The sequence below is a fragment of the Equus quagga genome, chromosome 3 (assembly GCF_021613505.1).
Source record: "Equus quagga isolate Etosha38 chromosome 3, UCLA_HA_Equagga_1.0, whole genome shotgun sequence".
NCBI lineage: Eukaryota > Metazoa > Chordata > Mammalia > Perissodactyla > Equidae > Equus > Equus quagga.
The window spans coordinates 60860491-60888137 of NC_060269.1; the positions used below are offsets into that span (position 1 = coordinate 60860491).

Here is a 27647-nt window from a genome sequence, read left to right on the forward strand (position 1 = left end):
GTCAGACAGTCCTAGGAGCCCTGCCACTACCAGGAGTATGACTTCGGGTGAGCCCCTCAACCTCGCCAAGTTTGATGTCTCTTAAGTAAGATAGGGAGAATATTTCTTGACTTCTCTATTTCACAGAATTTCTCTAGGATCAAAAGAGATGATGTCTCACTCATCTTGGGACCACCAGAAAGGAAACCACTCTGTAACCTGTAAAGTGGTGTGCTAACGTCAGTGAGGCTGCTGTTGGCCGACATATGCACTCACTAAGATGGTCCAGGTACCTGGGCCGGCCCTCTCACACATCAGTACATCTTGCCTCTTGAAAGTCAAACTAGATCGATAGGAATGATCCAACAGGCAGCTCTAGAATCAGGGTGCTGTCACCGAGTGCAGACTCACCCTCATGGACTCAGCCCAATGTTCTCTGGTCCAAAGGGCCAACTAGCAGGGAAGAGCCCTCAGGTGGCCCTGCTGCTCTGAGCCATGGGGACCCCCCTCCCCATTAGTGGGCTCCAGCCTAGCCTTACAGCATCTCATATAAAAGGCAGCTTCATCCAAAGCAGGAGGCATCAGGTACCCCAAGCACGGGGACGTCTGTTCTTTGTAGTAGTGTTTCCTGACATTGCTACTTACAAAAACCATGCATTGCAGAAAATTAATGCAAGCCTATAGAAAAAATGCTAAATCCTCTGTTACCCTGCCACCGAGAAAAAAATCACAGCTAATATATGCATATACCCTCCCAATCTTTTTTTACATATATAAAAGAATTGGATATTAGATCCTAGAATTAAACGTTTCATAATGTCTTATTTACTTAGACATTTGGTGTTCCAGTCTTGTTTACTTAGCATGAAATCATTAGCATTTTCCTATGTCATCAAATATATTTTGGAAATATTATTTGTATGGCTACATACCATCCAATGCTGGAGCTCTAACTATAACTCGTTTGACCACTGCATATGGTTAGACATTAACAACGAAACTGTTCCAACAGACACCTGGCTTTTCCTCCTCCTCTTCCCTCCCTCACTGACTCTCCTGGTCCTCGTCACTGACCACCCTCCTGTCCAGGCATACACCAGGCAGAATGGGAGGTGTAAGGGTGAGGCCTCCATCCCTGCCCTGGACAGGCTGCCTGTCTATGAGAAGATAGAGGACAGTGTACCCACAAGAAAGCAGAAACAGGAGCCCCAGGCCAAATGAGGGGCTGAGGGTGAAGATGGGAAAAAGCATTTCCAGATGAGGTAGGACAGCTCCACCAAGAAGACAATAGAGCACTTACCACATGCTGAGGCTGGAATACACTGGTGAGCAGTGAGGGGGGCACTCAGTATTCAGTACCGGCATGTGGCCAGGGACAGGCAGCCAGGAGGATGCTGAGTCCCCGAATCCAGACTGAGTCTTCTGGCAGCAAACATGGTTCCTGCCCCTCAGAGCCTACAGCCTGAGAGGGAGACAGATACTAATCAAATAACCTCACAAATGAAGATAAAATTACAAGTGGTCCATGAAGGAGAAGTAGGTGAGGTTAGGAGGCTGTGTAACCTGGGGTCCCCTCAGGAGGCAGATGTGCTGTCAGCGCCGTAAGGGAGGAACAGGTGTGTAGAAGGACCTGGAAGAGAGTCTGTCTGGAGAGCAGAGTATCAGTGCAAGGCGAGACCCAAAAGGCGGGCAGAGCCAGACCATGCAGGCCTGGTGGCCGTGCTGGGTTTTCATCCTGGGAGGACTGAGAGCTGTCGGAGGGCTTTAAAGCTGGGAGAAGCAAGGATCGGATTTCCATTCTGAAGAGTTTGCTCTCCCTGTGGGGGAATAACTTTCTCGGGGGGAGAGGGTCGGTTGGGGGCCCAGAGTGGGTGCAGGGCCATCAGTAAGAGGCTGTTGCTGGAGGGGAGCAAGCCGATGGTGACTTGAGCCAGGGTAGTGGCAGAGGTGATGGGAAGAAGTGGAAGGATTGGACGGATATTTAGGAGCTAGACCCAGGAGGTTGGGTTGATGCTGTGACTCCCCGGAAGACCCCTGTTCAAGTACACTTGCTGGCTTAGAAGCATTAACCCCTTAGCATGATGGGGTGCTCCCAGGAGCAGGATTTCTTCTTAGACAAAGTCCCTTAAGGGCATCCTAGAGAGAGGGGCAAGGAAGGAAGTGGGACAGGGCCCAGAGAGGGAGTTTCGGTGAAGGACATGGGCAGCAGGGGGCAGCACAAAGGTCTTGGGCATCTGTGGGGCTGAGTAGCCATAGAAAACAAGGCCAGCTACTTGCCCGGAATGGAACTTGTGGCAGGTTACTTTGCAGCCCCGTGGCCTCAGTGTGTACATCTGTTCATGGAGATAACAACACCTGCCCAGCCCCCCCAGTGCTGTTGTGAGGATGGTAGATGAGATAAGTTCGAAGGACCCTGCCAACCCAAAATGTCTAGGAGGGGAACTTGGCCATGTCTCAGGCTGCCCTGAGAATGAGGTCAACGTTTAGGAATCAGCTCTGGGGTCAGGGGTCCCAGGAGGAGGTGGAGCCCCAGGATCTGGACTGGAGCCCCCTGTCTGCAGTGAGGGTTGGTTCTAAAGGCCAGAATGGGGCAGCCTTGGCTGCTGTCCTGTGTAATGTCTTAGGTGCCTGGAGCTCTAGGCTCTGGTGGAGCAGGGACTGGATATAGATCAGAACTATCTCTAGTGAGCGGTTGACACAGCACAGAGTATTATAGCCCAGGAGGTACCTTGTGGTTAGCGGGGAAACACCTGCGCAGGGACAGGTCCACCTCGACTCCTCCCAGCTGGTCTGGGAGACAGACCTGGAAGAACACCTGTTTCTAGTTAACCTCTGGTTTCTACCTGGCCTCTCTGAGCCTCAGTTTCCTCATCTGAAAGAGGAGATACCCACGTCTGCCTTGCTGAGTCGCTGTTGGCACATGTTAGGCGCTGGGTAACGGGAGTTGCTGCTGGTCGTTTGAACTCAGCCTGCTTGTGGGTGGAGTGCAGGCTCTGGGCTTGCCGACGCAGGAAGGGGGTTCTCCTGCCCCCTCCACGAAGGCAAACTGCTGACAGTGGCAAAGCCACGTTGCCATGCTTGGGGGAAAACTGCCTGGGTTTCGGGTTTAATAAAAAAAAAATGGGTATTTGGGTTTGGTTTCGTCTAGGGTTTGGCAAACGCGTGTAGTTCGCTTCTGCTTGCGGCGGGGCGGCTGCTTGGGTTCAGGTCCTGGCCGGGAACGCGCAACTAGAAGGGCTTTAGGACCCGGCTGCGCGGCTCCCGGACCCTGCGCGTCCCAGGTCCCCAGCCTCGGGCGGAGCGGCATGAATGAGATGCTGGAGGGGATGGGACTCAAAGGGCTCGCGGTGGAATAGCTCTGCCGTCGCCAGGCAACCGCCCTGACGCAACGCAAAAAAAAAAAAAAAAAAAAAAAAAAAAGAATAGTACTGAGAATTCACTGGAGCACGAGAGAAAGGGCGGCAGAAGCCGGCTCAGCCCCCGAGGCCGTGGCCAGAGGCTGCGGAGCCGGGAGCCCGCGTCGGGAGGAGGAGGCGGGGACCCTGCTGACACCCCTGGAAGGGGCCGCGGAGCGCCGGCGAAGGTGGGTTCGCGGAGGGGTGGGGACGTTCCCAGGGCTGGGGGCCGGGCTGGGGGTGATGTGGCTGGGGAAGGGACTCAGAGCGCCGCAGGTCCCCAGGGCAGACAGTGGCGGGGAGCAGCCCTGCCCGGGGCAGGGGGAGTATCGATTCCAAAGCGCCCTGGAGGGGGCACCCCGCGCCCGCCCGCGGGAGAGCGGGGTCCTGCCTCACCCGCTCCTGAGGGCTCACTTCCTGCAGGGGGAGTGGGACAGTGGTGGCTGGATTCCATCTCCCATCTCCCTCCTGGCCTCTTCCAGCCTTAATATCTAGGTGGAGATTTGGGGTTCGCGGTCTGAGAGGGAGGAGCCCCACTCAGTCTCTCCAGGTCTGCTCCCAAACCGCTGGTCATCTCCAAGCCCGCCGTATCCCCTCTGTCTACTTCAGGCTGGGTGACATGGAAGTTCCTGGCCCCAGCATGCAATCCCCAACTCAGGAGAAGTGACCCAGGGCACTTGGGCCCAAGGGTGCTCTGAAGGGCTGAAGCCAGTGTGGGCAGAGGGAACTGCCCAGCCCAAGGGCCCTCCAGGAGTGAGCAGGGCAGAGTGAGGCTGGGCACCCCTGGTCACTGGGAGACAGCAGGAAGGTCTGTGGTTCCAGGCAACGGGGCGGGTGTCTCTTTCCACCAAGTCAGGTTGGATGTGTTCTGCTTTTTAAAAAATCTCTTTCCATCAACTTAGGTTGGATGTTCTGCTTTTTAAAAAACCTCTTACTGCCTGTGTCTGGTTTTCATTCTCCATGGTGTGTGGTTCCTCCTGAGAGGTCTGGAAGGTGGGATGGTCCTAAGTTGGTGGTCCACGGCTGCTGTCTTAAATCCACAGGCAGGTTGTCCCAAATTGTTTCCACCAACTCCCAGCCGTTCCTGGTGAGCGCCGGATGAGGTGAACCCAGGTCCTCATCAACAGGGTGATCCCTAAAGTGCCCAAGGGAGACAAGGCTCTAAACCAGCTGCCCCTCTGATGCCCTGGAGACAGTCCTGCTGCCCACCAGGCAGGGGATGGAGTGTAGAAAGTGCTGGGCAAAGTGCTGAGAGAGCAGAGGTGGCCGAGGCGTGTCTAGCTGGACTGCATCCACAGGATGGGAGCTTCTGCCAGCGTGTGTTTAAGGGGCTTGGCAAAGCAGCCACAAACTGTATAGTGGATGAAGATGACAGCTCTTCCCTGAGCACATTTACCCATCAGGCACTGTGCGAGAAGCCTTCGCATCCACTGATCCTTTTATCCACACAATTGCCCTTTGAGGGGACATTACATCCCCATGTTGCCAACACAACTCCAAGAAATTCAGTAACTTGGTGCAGCTCACATGGCTGGTGAAAGAGCGAGTCAGCCTCACATGCCTGACTCCTAAGACAGTGCTCTCAAAGGAAGGCTGCTTTAGGAGATCCGAGGAGAGGGGCCCAGAGAGGGGGAAGAAGCAGTCACACCCAGACAAAATGAGAGCTGTGTGTCGGGGTCGTCCTGTGACCTGGGAAGGTCCCTTGCCATCTCAAGGGACCCGGTGGAGCCAAGAAAGCCATTTCTTGCATCAGGAGCCTGAACAGCTCTGCAGTGGGGGATGGCTTGCTTCAACCCTGCTCCCTGGAAGCAGAGAGAAGGGTCCTCCCTTGCCTCTCTTTTCCTCCTTGCCCAAAGACCCCCAACTTCTCATGCACTTGTTCCCGTATTGTCCTCCCAATTACATGCATGGATTTCCACTAAATTAACAGTCTCACTTCCATATCTACCAGCTTGGCCTCCCTCCAAGAGGGACTCTGGCAGGCAAGTAAATTAAGGCAGTGCCTAACTATTTGCTGAGAGAGATCCACAGAGCCCCAGGCCAACAAGGGAGAACTGCTTGGCAGGCTCCTCACACACTCGGGCGGTTTTCTCTAGGTAAATTTTGCTAGTGGAAATCTCCCTTGGCCCTGCAAGAGTGTCTGGAATTCCCAGAACCCTCTGGGAGCTGTGTTCTCTCTGGCAATGGCTCTCTGCTTGATTGGGGTGTTGAGCTACTTGCAAAGGTGGCAGATGAATGATAATCTGAGCAGTTTACTGCCTGGTTTACAGACTAGGGGTGGGGGAGTTCTCATTCACTAACTGGAAATCCTTTAGGATTAACCAGCATGGCTCTTAATGAGCAAAGGTACCCTGGGTTTGGATTGGGGTGAGGAGAAAGGAAGGAAAGGCAAATTCTCACGCAGACCTTGAAGGTCTGAGGGTGGGCTAAATAGAGAGCAGTGGGCTGTGGGAGCAGGAGGAGAGACTGGAGGTGAGAAAGGGTTTAGAAGGAACTCTGCGATCATCCTGTAGAGTTTGAGCTGCCACGGAGGGTCAAGTTGCCAACACGAGTTTGGAAGGCTGCAAATGTCAGCTTGTCTGCGGTCAGGACAGTAGCCCTGGTGCGTGAAAGCCCAGCGCTTCCCCACCCTGACTCTCCCCGCCATTCTCTCTGGAGAGGTGTGGGAGAGGAAGGAAAGATAAAAAGAGAGAAGATGAGCAAGAGGAGAATTTAGAGGCTTGTGCTGGCCCACACCCATCTCCTTTCCTCTTAAACACTACCCCCGTACCCACCGCCACCCCACAGTGCTCACCCATGACAAACTCCTCAGAGAAGGGAATGCAGAGAGCAGCAGCCCGTTTCCCTGCGGGTGGGCTCTCGTCTTTCGTGGGAGAGCGTAGTGAGCGCCCCAGCACCAAGGGCCTTCACACCAGGTCCCCTGCCCAGCAGCCTTTGCAGAGCCCCAGGAAGAGGTGGGGGGTTCAGCTTCTCCAGGGCACAGAGGCCCCCTTTCTTCAAGGTGATCTCTTTAGTACAGCCAGAAATTCCCCTCGGTGTCCTGATCCAAATGTAGGAGCTGGTAATGGGTCCCCAAAGACTTCCTCATAGGGCTTGTCCCTTGGGACCTCGAAGGGAAAGTCCAGCTGGTTTTCCAGGTATGTAATGGCCCGGACAGTGACCTTGGCCATGACCAAAGCTTATTGAGGGCTGAGCAGCATTTCCTCATTCCAGGAAGCCAGCAGAGCCTCTGCGGGTGCATTTACAGGTGTGAGGCCCCGGGGACACTGTGGTACTCTGAACTGACCTAAACTGGTTTGGGCATGACTCCCCGGTTTTGTCATGTTGTGTTCTTTTGTATATTGTCTGACGGCAGCCACTGAAATAAAACTTTGAAGAAGGAGAAGGCAAACCTCATTGTCAGGTAGAATGAAAGCAAGCCTCACACCAAATTCTGCCACATGTGTAGAGATTTTATGAACAACTATTTATTAGCAAACAGGTCCACCAGAGTCCATACCACCTGTTCTGGGGCTGGTTGAAGTCACGACCATCTGTCTCTTTAGGCGCCCTGACCACACCTCCCCCGAGATCTCACTAGATCCCTTCACCTTGCTCTTTCAAGAGTCAAGAGTGGTTCGGGGGCCACCCACGTAACCGAGTAGTTAAGTTCGCGCGCTTCGCTTCGGCAGCCCAGGGTTTTGCCAGTTCAGATCCTGGGCGCAGACATGGCACCGTTCATCAAGCCATGCTGAGGAGGCGTCCCACATGCCACAACTAGAAGGACCCACAACTAAAAATATGCAACTATGTACTGGGGGGTGTTAGGGCAAAAAAGGAAAAATAAAATCTTTGGGAAAAAAGAAAAGAATGCCTCAAAGTTTGCCTGGCCGGCCTATATATCTTGAATACCTCTGTTTTCACCAAGGAGAATGCATTTCTAATATTTACTCTACTAGTTATCAAATGCCTGGTGTTGAGCAGAGAGAAAGACAGCCAAAGCACTTGCCATAGCCCCTCTGGACTGGGGACCCCCTGCACGAGGGGGCCAGCCTGGGAGTGGGGAGTCCCGATTAGAATGCACCCTTGTTGAATGCAGCTGGTTGCAACTAGCCGGAAGATAGCACAGAGAACGTCTCACCATCTCTGTGAAGGGTTTTAAGATCAGTAATAGACATCCTACCAAGGAGGCATAAGACAAGGGTCCTGCCCTCAAGGAGTGTGGAGTCTGGTTAGGATTGCAGACGAGAGAAGACGATCTGTGCAGCCCAGATCCTGGGCTGACAGTAAAATGATCTTCTGCACATTCTGGAGCACACAGATACACAAGACCTATCTTTAAGGGTTTGACAGCCATCCCCCCTTTCGATAGGCCAAGGAGAGGTCCAGCCGAGCACTGTCATGGGTGGAGGTGACAGTCCTGTTAGAGGCATAACTGAGAATTCACATATACTCACTGGATCCTTCCAAGGCTTTGAGGTGGGTTCCGTTATGATCCCCATTTCATGGATGAGGCACCTGAGGCCTAGGGAGTTAAACTGATTACCCAAGTTCACAGAATTAGCGTCAGGACTGGGCTGTCCACCCGCGTCCACCAACACCCAGCCCTGCCACTACCAACCCGTCTCTCTCTCTTTCTCCTGCTCCCAGTTCCTTCCCTCTCTGAGTTAGGAACTCAGGCAGCTCAGCAGCCCAGCCAAGCTGACAGTCAAGCTGACACAAGTGGGGAGCAGGGTCACACATCCCACTTTCTGTTCTGCCTGTGCGGTGCCTGAGCCAAATGTCCCCTCCAAGCCCCACTGCGGGTGCTGTGCTGCACCTTGGGTTAGCTGCAGGCAGAGCTGGACATGCTGGGAACCACCTCCTCCACCCGAGTCCTTGGGAAGCTCCCCCCACAAACACAGGGAAACGCTAAGACCCTTCCACCCTGAGAGGTCAGCACGCCCCGCCGGAATCTGAAGGTGGAGGGGCTTGCATAAGCACGGAGCACACCATGAAACTTCTTAGGAAGTCCTTGCAAAACCAATGGGCTTTGGGACTTGCAAAGCAGAGTGAAATAGAAAGCAAAGCGTCAGAACAAATCCCATTTGAGTGGGACTTGGTTGATTCTATTTATTTGAAGTTGGAGCCAATTATCCTGTGGATTTGGATAGCCTTAAATCTGCTTTGTCTGGGCACTGAAACAAATGCCAGTTGGGGCATCCTTTGGTGGGCCACACCCTACGGGGGGAGGAGGTACCTCCCCAGTGTCCTTAGCTGTGAAACGGTACCCGGAGTTTCAGTCAGCTGTGAAATGTTGCCTGTTCTTGTAGCCGGAAAACCCAGTCGAACTGCGTTCTGCTTTGATCTCTGCAAATTGCTTTAAAGGCCATTCTGTGTCTGCTTTCTGCCCCCTAATCCCTGCTGCCATGGCCTTTGGCCAGAAAAATCCTGTGGTCACATGCAGCGGTCGGCAGGCTGCCTCAGCCCCCTCCTGGACATCTCTGCCTGGTCAGGCGTTTTCGTGGAAGGAGCCTCTGCTTCAGACTCTGCGTTTCCCATGGCTAATTCTGCCTTCCTTCCTCCCCCATTGCACTGCTGGATTCTCAGGCACCTTTCTCCCTGCCTGTCACAGCACAGCAGCCCTTTCCCAGGGCCTCGCAGCCCTGGAAGGGACACAGTGGTGGCAACTCTGGGTGGCCCAGCAGCAGTCCCGAGTTTTCACCTCTCTTTCGGTGAGGCAATAAATTAGATTGATGGCTCCCAGGAGCTAGGGCCTCTCTCCCCACCAACAGGCAAGCACAACTCTTTCTTGGCGATTTTCTCAGCAACTTCTTTCACCGGGCAAAATGATAAAGGTTTCCCCATTCCCAGCCTTACAGCAGGAGGCCTGTGTGTCTGATCTCAGCAGCCAGGAACAGAGCCCATCAATTATTCAGCATGGACTGAGCACTTTGAATGTGCAAAGGTCTTAACGAGAATTTTTATAGATTCTTGTCTCACAATATCCCAGGGAGGCAAAGCAAGGTTTCCTCATATTCTAAACAACGGAAGCTCAACTTGGAATCAGAAGATGTTGGTCCAAGCCCAGCCAGTCCCCCAAACAGTGCTGTGTGACCCTGGGCAAGTCTTGTGACTTCTCTGGTTTGTGGTTTCTCTGTGGTATAACTCTCAGGAAGGCCTCTCCAGCCTGGTCCATCGTGTGTGTGAAAAACATGTGTAAACCGCAGTGTGATTTCAAAATGTTTGTGATCGCTCTTGCTCTTCCAGGGGTGGAAACAGAAGCCTTGAATGATAAGTTGAGGTGCAATCATTAGCAGAGCACATTGCAAACTGAGCTTCGCTGGGAAACACACCTGGAAGAACGCAGGTAAGTGGGTCTCTCTGCCCCCCACCCCCGTGTGTGCAGCTCCGGGACATGGCGACAACCCCCCTGGCTGCTGTGGTCTAGACTCTGCGCGTGTTTGTCAGGGTAGAAGGAAGTGTGGAGGCCATTGCACTCAAACTGTGCATTTCTCAGGGGAGAAGCAGAAGCCCTGAGAGGGAAGTGAGGGGCCGCAGTCACTCAGGGTGGGATGGGCCCTGAGCTGACTCCCAGGCCAGGGGCTCTTTTCTCTCCCACCAGGGCCGGGTCTGTCCAAAATGGTTGCCTCATACCCATCCCCAGCAGCAGTGCTGGGACCTCCCTTGGGGAGTGGCCTGAGGCTGCCTGGAGCAGGAAAGTGAAGGGGAGAGAGGATCACAGCCCATCGAGGCTCCCTGCCCCTTCTGGGGTCCCGCACTGGGCCTCACACCCATCTGCCCATCCTCCACACTGGCAGCCTCAGGTCTAGGCATGAAGCTGCCCCTGGGACTGGCTTGGGAGCCCCCCACCCAACAGAAACACCATGGACAGATCAAATGAGGTCTGTCCCATGCCAAGCACGCCGCTCTAGTTCCAAGAAATCACATGACTTTTATGAGGAGGGGGTTCGCGTTGTGAATGGGGGAACCTTCCTTAGGCTCAGGTCTTCCTGCAGTCTGCTCCTGCCCTGAGAGAAAGGCTCCTGCCTCGGAGAGAAATCCTCACGCTGCAGTGGCTTCGCTTGCCAGTGTCAGCAGAGAGGGACTCCATTCTAGGTGCTTGAGTCCCATTCTCCTCACCTGCCCAGATCAATTTTACAGGAAAACAAAGCATTGCCATAAGAATATTTAAATGCTATATTTGCCCCTGGGAGTTGTAAGAATGCTGGGCTTTAAGATATGGAAACACTGAAAGGACTTGTTCCTGTCACTTTTCTACTTATGAAGCCATTTGGGGACATGGTCACAATGGTGGAGTTGAGAAGACTGGGGCCAAAATGGTGATTCCTTCACTTGCCTTCGTCTGACCTGTAAAGTCGGGATAATTCTAGTCCTATCTCAGGGTCATTTCAAGGGCTCAACTAGACATTTGCACAGTGCCTGGCACACAGTAGCCACTGGTTCTCGTCCCCTCTTCCTCTTGATTCTAAGAATTTTCATTTATCTCCATCTTCGGATAGAGAGAAAATGGCCATTTATATATTTCTTTTATTTATATAGAAAATATACATTAAAGTTGAGCTGGTTATACCAAGAAAATAGCTATGAGAAGTATGGGGAAGAACTGGAGACAGACTGCCTCGAGGACCTCACAATCCAGTGAAGCTGGGTTACACAGGCCTTTTTGATGGCAAAGGACAGAAGCCCAGCTTAAATCAGCTCAAGCGAAGGAGTGAAGGTGTTAGTGCATAGAATTGGGAAGTTTAGGTCTTTGGGCACGGCTGGGTCCAATGGATCAAAAGATGTTGTCAGGTCTCTCTCTCTTTCTTCTTCCCGAAGGCTTATTCCTTCTTCCTGCAAATGGGCTTTCTCCATGAGGCTGAGAAAAATGGACCCTGGAAACTCCAGGTTTCTATCCTCCCAGCTGAGCTGTTGCAGCTGAAAAGATACCCTATTTCTCCAAGTGTCTATATTTAAATCCCATGACAGTATTCAGATTGGCCTTGTGCATATCCATTGGACCAGTCACTATTGCCAGGGTAAGGGCTAACTGATGTCTAAGCCTGGATCATGTGAGCATTCCTAGGGGTGGGGGTGATGGGCAGAGACTGACCACAGTCCCTTCAGAACCACCTGGAATGATGCAGGGGTGGTCCCCACAGAAGGGGGGGCTCAACTAAGACATATCTGTCCACCTAACAGGTTCATCAGAGATGTAACTAGATGATAGGATTCAAGGAGATAAATGGTCAGTCCATCAGACTGGTGCAGAAAAGTGCTAAAAAATATATTTGGAGAGGAAGTGCTCAGTTCCATTCAGAAAGAGCACAGAAGACTGGAGAATGAGCTGGTGTTTGAACTAGGGTGGAAGACTTAGTCAAAGGCAACCATGTGGTTATGGGGAAAGGATAAAACGTAAAGTTGAGATCAGCCTCCCAAACCACCCCTGCCCCCCAATTCAGACTCACTAGAAACATTCTGACCTTGAAAGCCTTACCCACGACCCCTCAGGAGGTCTCCTGTAGGCAGGAGACCATCTAGAGGTGGGAAAACTCTGGCTAGAATCTGTTCACTGATTCACAGCATCACCATCCTCAGCATTTATTGAGCATTTGCAGAGCCTTGTGCTCAGGACACAACAGAGGAAGTAATCCCCTCCCCATGGAGGAACTAGACATCTGGTCAGGGAGAGAGGACACTCCCACGGCTCCAGGTTGTACACTGTGCAGTGGGCGTGATGGAAGCCAGTGCTGGCGAGAACATTCAGAGAGGAATGGCCTGGAAGGTGGAGTGTCCTCGAGAGCTTTGGGGGCAGGCAGCCCTCAGCTGAGCTCTGAGCCAGAGCTGTAGACTCAGTGAGGGGGAGCAAGTTCCCAGGTGGGCCAGTGATGGACAAAGGGATAAAACAGACTACCCAGGAAGTCCTTCCCTCATTCATTCAATGAGTTGACTCAACACTTACTGTGTGTTGGGCACTGCTTGAGCGCTAGAGTCACGGTTGTGAAGAAGAGAAAGTCACTGCCCTACAGGGGTGAGACACATGACAAACAAGTAAACAAATCTCCGTATAACATCATAGCTAAGAGTGATAAGAGCTATGAGGAAAAATGAAGCGGGGACATCTTGATAGGATGGTCTGAGCTGGTCTCTGTGTGGAGGTGACACCTGAGCAGACTTGAGTGACATGGGTGCATGAGAGCAGGGAGAAGTCAGTTGATGGAGCCGAGGCTCGAAGGCAAGGAGCACAGCCTCAGACTCTTAGAAGAAATGGCTGGATTCTTCACAATGGTTTGCTGCTTGGCAGAGTAATCCACGTAGCAAAGGGATGGCTTCCAGGAATTGGAAAATGGGGATTCTCCTGGGTGGGCAGTATGCAGCCCCTGTGGTGCACTCTGCCCTGGGGTGTAGATCATGGGTGCATTTGAGGAAGACGCCACTGTCACGCACAACCCTGATACCTCCCCGCTTCCCTTACTAGCGTCCCCCACCACACACGCAGAGCACACATGCAACAATATAACCCACCCCTACACCCCCACACACATACACACATATATATAATGTCCCAACACAATTCGCCCCCACCACGCACACACAATTGGTGTCAAGGGTCGGGTCCCTGCATGATGTCATTCCCCCGTCTCAGGCACTTCCAACACCGGCTCCAACCAAGACCGAGACCTCGAATAAAGATGAGCCTGGAAAGATGATCTGTCTATCTGTGTAGGGCCAACCAGCGGGTGTCCCCTCCTGCTTCAGTCACCATGGCAACGTCTGACAGGAGGGAAAACACGCTCTCTGGCAGCTCCTCCCAGCTCCCTGGCTCCTGTGAGCAGCTGCTCTGTGGGGCGCAGAGCTGTGTCCCCCAGCCTCTCAGCCCCAGTCATTAGCGCTCCCAAAAGTTTGCTGAGCACAGAAGGGATTCCACAGCTTCCATCGGCCACCGGAGGTCAGTCCTGAGTCCCGCCCTGGGCTCTCCAGTTAAGATAAGCATCGCGGTTTTATGATTAAACCTGGACCAAAGAGCCTGCCTTGTCACAGCTCTGCCTCTGCGCCCCAGACCTACTGACCCCTCACCCACCTGGAAAAAAAGGGATTAGCTGCTTTAGAAAAGGAAAGAAAAAGATTCAGGTGTGAGTTCTGGCCTGAGCCACGCTGAATCTTTTTTTAAGTTTATAAAAAGCATTATAGTCTGCACCCAAGCCCTTTCCCCTCACTCTCGTTTCACCCTTGCTATGGCTTTGCAGAGTGGAACAAATGGAGGCTGGAATGAGCCCATTTTCAAAACAGGGGCCCGAGACCCAGGCAGGTGGGGCGAGGTGACTCTTCAAGTCTCACAGCTCCCGTGGGAGTTGGGCTCCGGCCTCAGAGTGCAGACCCACAGCCCGGGGAGCTGGGGCCCCCTGGGCCTTGCTTTCGCCTTGGGTAGAAGGTGGGGCTCTGTGGCTCTGCTGAGAGGTGGGAGGTGGACCTGACTTGGCTTCCAGTCACTGCTGTGCACACTGTCTGAGGCCCTGCCCACTGTCCAGGCTGGCCCTGGCCTCCAGCAGCAGAGCAGTGAGTAACAGACAGTTGCAGGGGTGGGTGGTGGTGTGAAGGCAGGAATGGACCCTTAAGACGTCCTGTCCCCCAAGACCTGCCTTGCTGAGGAAACTCAGATCCTGTTGGGGCCTAAGCCACGGTGTAGCCAATTCTTCACTGCAGAAATGTCCCCGCAGGAGACAGACCACAGCAGTGGCGCCCACTGCCAGTCGCTCTGTGTCCCTCACTGTGTCTTCTGCCACCTCTCTGCTCATTCACCTCCTCCCTCCGGTGGCCGTCGCGCTCCTGAGGCAGGCCAGGGGGTCACTCCCTGAAAGAGAGCGGCTCTGTTGAGTGTGCTGCATGTGTCACCAAGCCTAAAGCCAGAGCATGCCAATTTATGCACAAGGACCCGTGGGTGGCACTTCTGCTAGAAGGAGCAGTGTAAGTGTAAATTTACACATATGGAAAATTGTCACTACGTCCTCATCAGGTGTTGCCCGTAATAGATGGTAAATTAGGAAACATATGAACTATGAAGGCAGATGGACTGTCAGTAAAACTTCTTTAAGAGGACAGTGGTCATCACCCTGTGGTTCTCAACTGGGGGTGGCACCACTCCCACTCAAGGGACACATGAAAACATGGGGAGGGGAGCCTTTTTTCGTTGTCATACTATCTTATGACACTACTTAGCCCTCAGTTATGTATTTTGTCTTTCCAAATAAATTGTACGTCCACCCTCATTTCGGTGAGGGTTCTTGGTTGTAAGCAACACAAAATGACCATATTGTACGGTGTTCACAGAAGTGGGAGGAGGTAAAGACCCAAGGGAGAAGACAGGCAGAACCCGGGGCACCTCCAAAAAACAGAGAGGTGGAAGGCCGAGTAAATTAAATGCTCTGAGACCAGCTCAGTGGAGTGCTAGGTTTTTACTCACACGACACTCTCAGAACACTTCTGACACCAAAGGTGTGAGTTTTCCACACCAAACAATTCTCCAGTTCTCTGCAGACACCAACTGGGTGTCCTACAATTTAAGGTAATTTTGACACTATCTACCTTAATTTAGTGTCGGATCTCACAAGTTAAGGGCTCAGTCCCACAGACTGCCCCACACCTGAGATGCCAATTGCTAATCCCAGGTTGTCATCTGTATTTCTGACCTACTGGCTATAAATTGGGACTTGCCCATAACCCCCTCCTCAGATTTAGTAATTTGCTAGCATGGCTCACAAAACTCAGGGAAACACTGACTTACATTTACTGGCCAGAGGGAAGGGGTGTCTATGGCAAGGTATGAGGACCGGGTGCAGACCCTCCATGCCCTCTCCAGGCCCCACCCTCCCAGCACGTCCACCTATTTACCAACCTGGAAGCTCTCTGGACTCCTTCGGTTAGCGTTTTTATGGAGGTTTCATTATGTGGGCAAGATTAATTAAATCATTGGCCACTGGCAATTGATCTCAACTTCCAGGCCCTCTTCCCTCCCCAGAGGTCGGAGATGGGGCTGAAAGTTCCAACCCTCTGATCACGGGGCTGGTTCCCCTGGCAACCAGCCCCCACCTTAGGGGCTTTCCAAAAGTCACCTCATTAACATAAACTCAGTGGGGTCGAAAGGGGCTTGTTATGAATAACAAAAGATGCCTCTTTCACCTTTGTTGCTCTGGAGCTGTTTCAAGGACTGGGGGAGAAAAACAGTGTAATAAGAAACACTCCTATCCCTCTCATCAGTTAGGAAATTACAAGGGTTTTAGGAGCTCTGTGTTGAGAACTGGGGACAGAGACCAAATACATATTTCCTGTTATATCGCAATACCGTACCCTCCAACAGTCCTTAGCGACAGGATTTGGCTAAGATGCTGCTACCTCCCCTGCACTTCACGTCTGCCTCCGAGGCTCGCCATGGCCGCAATGAACCCTAACCGGCCCTCCTTCCTGGCCCCACGCCTACCAGATTGAGGGGCCTGGCCCTGGGCATCTGATTGGCTAAACTCGAGTCACAAGCTCGCACCTGGTGGCCAGAGCACTACACAGCCAGGGAGGAGGGGGTCATGATCCTCTGGTTTCAGAGAAGAGGGGTGCCCAGCCTGTCCGCTGTCCGCACAAAATGAGGAGCTGCCTACAAACAGGATATGGAGAACAGACAAAAGACAAATATCAACAAATATCTGCCGTGTTATTTTATATTCTTTGTCCAACGCCTGCTTATGTTGGTTACAAACGGCAGAAACCCAGTTCCAAGTGTAAGCGAGAGGAAACCACAGGCTATATAATCAAGGTCAGGTGACGTGGCTTCCAGTAGGGCCGAACTGAGGGCCTCAAATGATCTCATCTGCTTGGTTTCGTTCCTCAGGCAGACCCTCTCCCTCTGGTGAGCAAGATGGCCCCCACAGCCCTGGCCGGCATGGAGCACAGAGGGCTTCCGGATGGTTCTGGCACAGAAACCCAGGAGGGTTCTTGTTGGCTCAGCTTGCGTCATGTGACCACCCTGAGTCGAGAGAGGGAACGTCAGTCCCACAGGAAGCACACAGAGGGGCTCCCCACAAGAAAGATAAATGCTCTTTCCGGAGGAGGGAGGGGATGCTGGGTGGAAATTGCCTCACGATACTGGACCCAGAGGAGGTGCTCGAGCTGGACCTGTGGTGCTGGTTGCCCTCTCCCAGTCCTGGTACCCAGTGCAGGGCAAGGCTATTCCTGTCTTCCCAGGGCCTGCTAGCCTGTGTCCAGGACTCTAAGGTCAGCGCAGGTCCCATGAGGACAGGTGGTGAGGGAGTCATCACAGGAACCCCTGGTCTCCTCTGATTCTCTGAGTCTGTCCAGACCGGCTCAGACTTGAGCAGGTATAGGCCGCAGCGAGTGGGGCGGGGTGGGGGGAATCTGTTCCGTTTACTCATTCATTCCACAACCATTTAGGGTGAGCAGCACGCCGCTAAGTGCTGGAGTTTCCAGGGTACAAAGTCCGGTTCTCACCTTCACGAAGCTCGGAGTCTGGGCAGAGGAGACCATAATGAAAGTCCCCAATAGAAGTGCTATGGCTTGGAAGGGCTAGTAAGCCCAGTGGTTATGGGCCGGGCTGGAGCCAAGGGCTTCAGGTCCCAGCCTCCCCCCTTATTCTTCCTGTGACCTCGGGCAAGCTCCCTGACAGTCTGTGCTTCAGTTTCCTCATCTGTGCAATGGAGACAATGATAACGCTTGTCTCGTGGGCTTGGTCTGAGGATTCAATGCGTTCGTACATGTACAGCTCTTACAACAATGCCTGGCTCGGTGCGCTCTGAGTAAGCCTTAGCTCGTATTGTTGTGATGACATAATTGTTTGTCCCGTGTGCTCTCGTTGCATCCCAGGCACACACAGCTTGGACGAGTCAAGGAAAACTTCCTGAAGGGGAAAACCCCTGAGAACTGAGGTGTAGAAGGGAGGGAAGGGTGTTCCAGGCTGAGGGAACAGCTTGTGCAAAGTCACAGGGGGTGTGAAGAATGTGGAATTCAGTGGGATGGGTTGGTTGGAGAGACTGTGTATTATGAAGAAGAAAGGGAAGGGTTCTAGGGAGGAACCCCAGACTGGAAGGAGCAGGCACGAGCCTGTGGGTCCAAACAGAGAGAGGTAGCTTTCGAGTATCTCAGGAGAACGTAGGGCAATAGGGAGGGAGGCAGCGCTGCCGGGCATGGCCTCCCACCTCCTTCCCCCTTGAGAGAGACAGAGAGAATGAGTCTCCTGCTCCCTGCCTCCTTCCCTGACTTAGGAGCCAATCCAGAAGGTGGGTTTGAAAGTTGTCCAAGTGAACAGATTAGGTCCTAATGAGACGAGTTGTTGGCTGAATGACTGAGCTGCACCCACCTGGCTCCCCAGGCAGCAGAGGAATTAGCTCATGGCTGGCACAGGCTCTGCTGTGGCAGCCACCGTGGGCCGGAGCGGGCCAGGCAGCATGTTTGAACAGCCGTCCCTCTGCGCAGCGTAGGTCCCCAGGCTCTGTCAGGTGACTGCTGCAAAAAGGCTGACAGGCTCTGGGGCTTGTCCTCTGCTGCAGGAATTTCGGGTTCCCCTGCAGCCCAGGGGCCTGCCTGGTGGGACACCCCTGAACCTAGTGGGACTACAGGCTGATCTTGTTTTTCCTGAGGCCCCTCGTCCTCCCAGGTGTGGCAGGGTCCTTGGTTTTCCTCGTTGGGCTCTCCACATTTACAAAGCCCAGGGGGAGAGAATAAGTGATGCTCCGCAGCAGAAAGGATGTGGGTCAGATGAGAAGAAAGCCTGTTGGCCCAGGTGTTGCAGGGCTCTTCCTCCCACGGCCTGTGCCCTGAAGTCCCTTGTTTGTTCAGAGGAAGGGGAAGTCCCTCCTGCCCTTCCAGCCCAGGAAGCTGTCCAGTGCTGGCCTCTGCTCCCCTGCACCCAGCCAGCACCTCTCCACCACCTCAGTCTGGGTCCAGCTCTGTGCCCACTAAGTGCCCCCATCCCTGGGTAGCATTCTGGCTCAGCTCCCCGGCCCAGCTGGAGGGAAGGGAAGAACCCCATGGGGCCTCTCGGGCACAGAGGCATCCAGTGCTCTCTGGGACACGTGTGATAACCAGAACAGATCCTGTTTCAGCAAATCCTCGCCACCCGAGTGTGCTGGGGGCACCAGGAGGCAGTCTGGGGCTCGGTCCTGCCTGTCACTTGTGACTGTGCACCTTAAAGTGGTGAGTCCCTGACTCAGGACTCTCCATGTCCCACACACGCCTTGATGATAATAATCATCCTCAGGTGGGCACAGCTTTTTACAGTTTGCAGAGGGCTTTCACATACAAGATTCCAGCTGGTCCTCGCAGCATCCTTATGAGGCAGATGGGGGTGGGGAGCACCATTGCACAGATTAGGAAACTGAGGCCAAGATGTTTGTGGGTAGCACATCTGGGACCATAACCGAGATATTCAACCCCTGGCCCTTGATCTCACCATATGGGTGTTACAGTGTCAAACCTGGGTCACCACAGGGGCCCTGAGCTGTGGGAAGGGGTGTTAAAATGTGAGCAGGGAGAGAAGAGATTGGGGTGTACAGTGGTGTTTTTGTAAACTGAACCTTTTTCTCCTTCCTGTGGCAGACCTGCTGGTCCCACCACGGTGAAAATACAATTGAGATCTGAAAGTTTAGCGGGGAGTGGGGTCAACTGACTTCATCTCACTTGGCTTCCAGGGAAGGACAGAAGGGTACGGAGATTGGCACAGGCCACCCAGCAGGTGAGGGACCAATATGATGACTGCCCAGCACAGCCCACAGGGGTCCATCTGGTGACATGAGGTGTAGAAGGGAGGGAAGGGTGTTCCAGGCTGAGGGAACAGCTTGTGCAAAGTCACAGGGGGTGTGAAGAATGTGGAATTCAGTAGCCCTGACAGGTCTCGGCATCTCAAGAACAATGGTTTTTGAAGTGTAACTTTGTCTAGGACTTCCCGTACACCAGACACCAGGGTACAGGCTCAGCATTTATGACTATCTAGTCTTCGCGATGACCTGTGAAGTCGATATTATTATCCCCAGGGCCGGCTTCATGAGCGAGGAAGCCAGGCAGTCCCACAGGGTCCTGCACTTGGTTAATGCACTGCTGTCCCCCGTCTTGAAATCCCTTAGTACTTTTTAACAAGGAGCCGTGCATTTTCATTTTGCACTGAGCCCAGCAAATTATGTGAGCGGTCCTGGTCATCCCCACTTCTCAGAAGAGGACACAGAAGCACAGAGTGGTCGTGAAGCGACATACCCAAGATGGCAGAACTGGGTGCTTGGCGGGGGGGGTCTCACCACAAGGCCCATGCCCTCTGGAGAAGAAAGAGGCTGACTCCAGGTCAGAGGACTCTGGGTCCAAGTCCCACTGCCCGCACCTGCCCGTGGCCAGGGGTGAGTCACGTCACCCCTCTTAGCCTCAATTTTATCATTTGTGAAGCAAGGTGATCCTGCATGCTCCTCAGGGCTCCTGTGAGGCTCACACGGGACAGTGTGCACACAAGTGCTTTCATACACTCCCTAAAGCTCAGCAGATCAAAGGATCATCATGAGCTGACTCACAGTGCGCTGATGCTCTTGTTAATGCCTCCAAGTCATCCTGACACCTGATGTTTTCTCAGGCCTCTCTGAATTGATTTAGACACTGCTAATTAAAATAAACTCCCCCTACCCAGGGAGGCAGCCACACAAAGTCATCAAGTCATGGCTGTTTCCCACCCCAATGGGAAGAAGACCCTTCCGTCTCAGGTTCTCCCTCCAGCCGTCGGTGGCCCTGCCCTCTGCAGTGAGTGCACAGCGGTGGGAGAGGAGACTTCCTATCCGATTCATCTGCTTACAGAACTATGGTCGAGAGGGCGCTGCTCATGGTTTTTCTGCAATTAGATCCTCTCCAAAAAGCTTCGCTGGAAATGATCAGAGCTCCCCTGTCGGTGGGAAGAAGCCCTAAGATAAAGCCGCCTCAAGGCACTCTCAAAACAGATTCTGGCACCTCAGCAGAGAGGCAGACAGCGCCTGGGAGGGGCCTCAGAAGGTGGCTAATGGGTCTTTAGATTTGGAGAGATGCTTAAGGAGCCTGTGTGATGGTGAGACTGCACAGAAAGGCCCCCAGGAGAACACCCCACATTTGCAGAGCATGCTAAAGCTACAGAGAGTGCCTACACACCTTAGTTCTGCCAATCCCCAAAGCCTAGGAGGTTGGTATTATCACCCCCATTTTACAGACAAGGAAACTGAGGCTCGGCAAGTCTGACAAAACCTACAGCTAGGCCATCTGATCCCAAGTCTAACCTTTCTGTCTCAAGACAGGGGTTCTCAACCCTGGCCGCTCACTGGGATCACCTGGGGAGCTTTAAAAATATGCTGATGCCTGAGTCTCACCCCAGATCAGTCTATTCAGGACCACCTGGCAGTGGGGCCTGGGAATCCATGTTTGTCAAGGTTCCTTGGGGATTCTCACCTGCATAGCTCTGCTCGAGGTGAGGACTCGAGGTGAGAACTAGGTTTCTCTGCCATCAGTTGGGGTGGAATATTCCTCCTCATTTCTCAGGGATGCCCCAAAGCAGGGGTCGGGCTCAGAGCGTGGGAAAGGTGGGGAGGGTGCAGAGGGCAGCTGGAGTTCTCTGGTCACATCCCACTGCAGGCGGGATTGTAGTAACCATCCGGAGCAGACAGAAAGCTCTGCTCTTCTTGGTCCTCTCCCCACTCGGGTTGGATAGGACGGACGGTCCAGCCTGTGGGGTTTTTTCTCCCGCCTCCATTCTCTGCCCCTTCTTGTACCTGCCCATCATCACCCCATGCTCAGTTCTCATCACCCCAGACAAGCAATCACCACTCTTAGTTTCATTTTCTCTCCTTGTAGAGGTGTTTTTAGGCACATACAAGTCAATAAAAACCTCTCTTCCTTCCCCTCCTTTTCTGCATCAAGCGTGGTGTCCTCTTCAGGCTGCAAATGTCTCGTTTTTTTTCATATAAGCTTTATCTTGGACATCATTCCATAGCAATTCATTCGTTTTCACAGCTGCATGCCCTCAGCACAGATTTTTAAAACACCCTGAAAACCGAGGGCTTCTCTCCCCAGTCCAAGTCAGATGTCTCCTACCCTGACATACCGTCTCCACTTGCCTGGACCCTGTGGGCACAGGGACATGGAGGCCTGATTCTAAGAGTTACTTCTCTTCCCTGCACTCCAACATCATGGTGTGGGAGCCTGGACTGACCCCTCTCTCCAGAGGTGGGAAAGCCAAATCAGATCAGAGAGCTGCAGCCCTCGCCCCGGAGGCCCTGCTGTGTGGGCATTTTAGGTGAATGTGAGAACCGTCTTTCTAGAACGGTGAGTCACAAGCTTTGCGCGGGTTGACCATCCACCTTGAGTGCAGTCCGCTCTTCCTCCGCTGCTGCAGGTGCATGCGCTTCCTCCTCTGAGGGGGGAGGTGAGGCGTTGTTCTTGGGGAGGAGGAAGCTGAGAGTATGCAGTAAGACTTGCCTTGAAGGGCCAGTGCCTGAGGCAGGGCGGGGTCTGCATGGTGACCCGTGGGCAGCTGCGCTCAGAGGAGAGACCTGTGCCCTCAGAACCAGGCCACTGGGCCTTGTCCTTGCTAACCACTGAGAGCTCCTGGGTGAGTCATTTAACCTCTCTGAGACTCAGCTTCCTCAAGTGTAAAATGGGGACAGAAACAAGCACCTACAGACTTGCAGTGAGCATTAAATGAGATAATAGAGGTAGAATCATTTCATAAATGGTGAAACACTGTACAAAGTATTGATTTATTGTTAACTTCTCTGCATGGAGTTAAGGTGTTAAAATTACCTCGCTTCTAGTCCTGAACTAGCAGTTAGCAGCCCCGTCACTGAGCCTCTCTGAGCCTCAGTTTTCTCTCGTGGGCAAGAGGAGGGATTAGTTCTGAAGTCATTTCCATCCTTCCTGCAGGGCCTCACACCAGCCAGCAGCTTCTCACCACCTGCCAACAGGAGGGAGCTCGCCCCGCTTCCCCGCCAGCCTCTGATCCGCCTGCACCTCCTCCAAGACTGATAGATCTTCTTGGCAAAGCTGCCCCCAAAGATTCCTGCTAACACTTGTCTGTTCCTGCCTCTTGCGAAGCATGGCACCCACAGGACTCTGGGAAGAATCTTAAACCTGAGCCTCCGCAGCTGCTCCAGAGGGCGCTCCGTGTGGCTCATTTACCGTCCCACTCGGCTCCAGGAGCTGCTCTTATCCTAGCGATGCCCTCGGGAGCCTTAGCCCCAGCTGGGTGAGACCATTCCAGAGCGGGACACAACCTTGCCACCGCCGAGACTCCCACACCGCCCCCACCACCTCCCATGCCTGGCTGCCCCGGCAGACTCTAGAATGTCCGTGCCCCAGATCCAAGTAGAAGAAGTGGTGGGTGAGGAAGATGGGCTGGCAGGAGCAGCCCCACCCCCCGATGACCACCTCCGGAGCCTGAAGGCCCTCACCGAGAAACTGAGGCTGGAGACCCGCAGGCCATCCTACCTGGAATGGCAGGCCAGGCTGGAGGAGCAGACATGGCCCTTCCCGAGGCCGGCTGCTGAGCAGGGAGAGCGTGAGGAGGAAGAGCCCAGGCAGCATCCCCCACCTAACAGGAGGACCAGCAGGGACCCTGGCCCTGGGGCCACTGGCAAGCTGGAGGGCTTCGAGAGCGTTGATGAAGCCATAGCCTGGCTCAGGAAGGAACTGGTAAGTGGCAGCCCCTCCAAGGATCCCCAGAGACGATTCCATTCTCCTTCTGTGTGTCTCTCTCTGGCCCTATGTGTCTCGCCTCCATGTCTCTATCTTTATCTTCCTCTCCCCTACCCCTCCCTCTCCCAACTGCACATCTGTTGTCTTCCTATTAAATCAAGGGTAGACCTCATGACTACGTAGTTACCTGAGATCCACCTGCCAATCAGCAGCTAATCACAGGTACTTATGGAGGAAGGAAGTGTTGCCCATGAGAACCGGAGCCCATGTTCTGAAGGTGTCCCCACACTTCCCCAGTGGTCGCTCCCGGCATCAAAGTCTCACGCTTTCATTCCTGAGGACTGCTTAGGGGGCTCCTGGAGTGTGCCTACCCCTCCTTCTCTCCGTCATCCACCCAAGCTGCCAGCCGGCTCCTGTGACCACTTGTTCAGCAAGCGTGAGTGGCCACTCTCCTCCTGGCGCTGTGCTGTTCAGCAGGGCTGTGTGGGGCGAGCTGGAGACGGAGTTGTGTGGGGACAGAGCTGTGCAGGGACTGCTGTACGAAGCTGAGGCTCAGCCCTGCTGTGCTCTACTAATATTGAGCGATGTGCAAAGCGCTCCCCAGAGGGAGGCGTGGCTGACCAGGCCTAGGGTGAAGGCTTTGGGCTGGACCTCCGGAAACAGTAGCAATCTGGCCTGAAGTCAGGCCTGGGGGGCATCCAGGTGGAATGAATGTGAGCAACTGGCGTGCATTTGGGAGCTGGGGCCAGCAGCTTGAACTTTCTTCTGTCCATGGCATCTATCAGCCATAAGAAAGGGGGTGGGTGTGCAGAGCTGTGAGCTTGTTGCCCAGGGAGAATCACTGGTCCCAGGCATGGTGGCCTCTCAGCAGAGCCAGGCATGATGCTAACCCTCCCTGTGCTCTCGACTCTTGCCCTGCCCCATCACCTGTGGTCACACCTGCCCCGTCAGGCCACTCTGGCCACAGATGAGCTAGCAATCAAGGGCCAACTGCCTTCCAGAGTAACTAGTAACTCCTGGGTCAACAGGGTAGGCAGAGGTCGGCTTGGTTTGTTCTGCAGAATCCTGAAAAATAACTGCACCAGGGCCTGAAATTCCTCTTGAGTTGAAATAAATAATTGGGGCTGGGGTGGTTGGCTCAGGCATCTGATTAACTGGAAATCTTTTTTGGTTTTAATCTTTGGTGTTAAGACTGCTTCTCAAAACACACTGTTCCGTTATATGTGTCTTGAGTAACTGGCGTGTAAGCTGGCTTGCGTGGAAGACAGGGCACCTGTGGATTCCTGGGGTGTCTCCACTGCTCCGTGGCTACTGGGTATTCGTGGGGGTGTAAGAGGTGAGGAAAGATGGACACAAGGGGGCCAGGGTGGACCCTGGAAGCTGCCTTGAATTCCTGAGGCCGAACTGCTTTGATTTGTTTTCATAAAGAGGGACAAAAAATATTCCCATTAATCCAGGATTCGATTTGTTGACTTGGGTTCATGTGAGGTTTTATTGCTTCTGGAGGCTTTTACTTTCTGAATAAGTTAGCCTTGCCCATTGGCCCCCTGTAGGGTGGGGATCAGAGAAGGGATTCCTGCATGCAAACAGTGGGAGATCTCTGGAGCTTGTCCTCCTCACCCTCGAGATGAGAAAGGCACCTCCCAACCCCGGCTGCAGATTAGAATCACCTGGAAGCCTTGATCCCTCCCAAATCCTGGACCACAATGCAGACCAGTCTAATGAACGCCTGTGCTTGGGCCCAGGCTTCAGTAGTTTTTTAAAGCTCCCCAGGGGCTTCCAATGGGCAGCCTAGGTTGAGAGCCATTGCCATAGATCTGCAGACTCTGCTTGTTTTTCTCGCCAAGCCACTGCCAGCCAAGCAAGGGAGATGCCCTGGCCAGAGTACGGTGGCTGAGAGGAGGAAGGTGGGTCAGATCAAGGACAACACTGGGTGATGTATAGAGTAATACTCTGTGGGCAGAGAGAGGAGCGGTAACTGTCAGGACTAACTTGGCTGCCAAAGGCTGTCTTAAGTAAGTATAGGGACTGTCAGCATTATTAATAATGCTTTATATTTGTGTATTTGCTACCCTCCTCACCACTTCCCTGTGCTTCTAGGGGTATGAAATAATAATAATACTGGGATTTGTCACTAATTGAGTTTTTACTGTGTGCCGGGTACTTCGCATGCATTGCTTACCTCCTCTGATTGTTACATCACCTTCCTGTTACCCTCACTTTACAGATGAGGAAACTGAGGCTCAGAGAGGAACATGGCAATAAGTGAGAGAGTAGAAATTTGACCAGTGGCCTATCTGGTTGCATCGCCCATGCTCTTCTTAGCCACCATACTACGTGGTATCTTCTGGAGGCAGTTGATTTTGCCATGTGAATCCTAAAAGTGTAAATTCACAAAGATGTCATCAGTCAACAGAATGCATGAGGTTGGGGGCAGCGGGAGAAACAAGACTGAATGAGGGAGTCCCAGCCCTCACCTGACTATCTCTTTGATTCTTACAAGGGACCTGTGCAATTGCTAATCTCCATTTTACGGATGAGTAAACCAAGGCTCATAGTAGTCAGACGACCTGCCTAGGATTATTTGACTAGTAAGTGACAGAGCCAGAGCTTGAATTCAGCCTTCCCCTGGGATTACAGCAAGCTTTGGGGAGAGAGGCAGGAGACAAGGCAGGGGAGGCCCGGTCGGACATGCCTACTCCGTGCAGGGCAAGAATCTCTCAGAGCGGTGACTCTCTCACTCTAATGTGCACGCACATCTCCCAGCTCTCCCGTTACAACGACGGTTCTGATCCTACAGGTCTAGGATGGGAGTCCACAACTCCAAATTTCCCATAAGCCCCAAAGTAATGCTCTATGCTGGTCTGTGGACCACACTTTAAGAATCACAGACTGGGGGCCGGCCCGGTGGCGCAGTGGTTAAGTGCGCATGTTCTGCTTAGGCGGCCTGGGGTTCGCCGGTTCGGATCCCAGGCGCGGACATGGCACCAATTGGCATGCCGTGCTGTGGTAGGCGCCCCACATATAAAGTAGAGGAAGATGGGCACGGATGTTAGCTCAGGGCCAATCTTCCTCAGCAGAAAGAGTATTGGCAGCAGATGTTAGCTCAGGGCTAATCTTCCTCAAAAAAAAAAAAAAAATCACAGACTGAAAGGCAGGCAAGTCTGGGACCAGGGGACCAAGAAGGGGCCTTGGAGGGAAACCCCAGGCATACCCAAGCCTGTGCCCCAAGCCCTGTCCCTGAGCTCGGGGCTCAGCCAGTGAATACGCCTCTGAGAATGAAGTCAAAGCATCCTGCACTGAGTTGTCCAAGAAGCAGATTCCTTCCGAAGAGTGTATGTCTGAGGTCAAAAGCAGCCCAAATACAGGCTGGCAGGCAGGCCAACTTGAACGTGCAGTTCTGCCCGCTTCGGAGATTAAACAAAGGTGACTTGGAAAATCCTTTGCTTGAATGGAAATGGAGACTTCAACATTTGAACAAACCCATTCTCACATTTTTAAGTCTCAATCAAAGAATTAAACTTCATGTCATGGTTTTTCTGATTCACAATCTGTGAACTCATTGAAGGAGTCATTAAAAATTAACCTATTTTTTTAACCCAATGAAAGCGGTTTCAGGTAACCTTTGTTTTATTTTAAGCCCCGAATCAAGTTTTCTCTATACCTGGGCAGGCTCTCTCTGCTGATTTGTCAGGCTCATGAGCAAATTCGTCTTTTCTCTTGATGTGGCCAAGGAAACATTAACAATCTGTAATTCAGTCAGTCCTGTGGCCGTGTTCCCTATGCAATGCCAAAGTCTCCCATTTGATAGAAGTTTGGGCTCAGTCGTGGGTTTGTGCCCAGCAGAGGGCAGGCCCTGAGCCGTTCCCTGACCATCGCAAGACTGTCTCAGGAGCCGTTCATGCCACCAGCAAGGCATTTGCTGCCATTGTTGGCCCTTTGAGAGGCAGGCGATGTGGGGTCTGGAAGGATGACTAGTCCACCACCTGCCTCCTAGGAGGCCAGCTTGAAGGCCGAGAGTGACCCCCTGAATCCAAGGCAAGAAAGGGTCCTAACAGCTCCAGCAGGCCTCCTCTCTGCCTCTCAGCTTTCACTGCAGGAAAGATGACGATCCCTCCCGTCACCTCCAGGGGCTTCCCAGGAGACTGGGTTCTCCGTCTTACACCTGCGTTGGGAAATACAGAAAGGCGGAGATCCTCTAACCCTGTTGGCCTTACTCTGTGTCGCCATCTGGCTGTGGCAGGCAGGACTGCTGCCTCTGTGCTAGGCAGCTTCTGGCCACCTGACTCTTCCAGGCAGAGGTCCAGCCTGGCTGTTCTCAGGACCGACTCAGAGCCGGGTTAGTGGCCCTTGTGCCTCTCTGCTTGCTCCAGGCTGCTCATGTGGCCAGGAGGTCACAGCCTCCAGCTTTCCACCTTTGGGGCGGCCTCATTAGGTGGCCGAGTGGCCTGGGGTGGGTGGGGGCGTTGCTTCAGGAAGGGGTGAGCTAGCAGAAGCACGACCCTGAAGCTGTGGGACTCAGCCGTCTAGCTGAGTCTGGAATTCAGAACATTTTGCAAGCGCTGTGACCACGCTAGGTCCCAGAGCTCGCAGCACAAGGGAAGAAGGACGCACCCTTCTGTC

General features: G+C 53.3%; 2 protein-coding genes across 3 annotated transcripts in view; one reads left to right on the forward strand and one right to left on the reverse strand.

Moving 5' to 3' along the window:
* The window catches only part of BLK (BLK proto-oncogene, Src family tyrosine kinase), a 97923-nt gene extending 96537 nt beyond the window's left edge, over window positions 1-1386 (reverse strand). For both annotated transcript variants that reach the window (XM_046655714.1, XM_046655712.1), the window contains exon 1: window positions 1280-1386. The gene's annotated coding sequence lies outside the window, so the exon portion shown is untranslated. The remainder of the gene's footprint in view (window positions 1-1279) is intronic.
* Window positions 1387-3429: 2043 nt separating this feature from the next.
* FAM167A (family with sequence similarity 167 member A) overlaps window positions 3430-27647 on the forward strand; it is a 40993-nt gene continuing 16775 nt past the window's right edge. Inside the window, exons 1-3 of the mRNA XM_046657132.1 lie at window positions 3430-3562; window positions 9603-9702; window positions 22254-23021. Of these exons, the coding sequence (XP_046513088.1) occupies window positions 22674-23021 (348 nt within the window). The 5' untranslated portion in view covers window positions 3430-3562; window positions 9603-9702; window positions 22254-22673. The remainder of the gene's footprint in view (window positions 3563-9602; window positions 9703-22253; window positions 23022-27647) is intronic.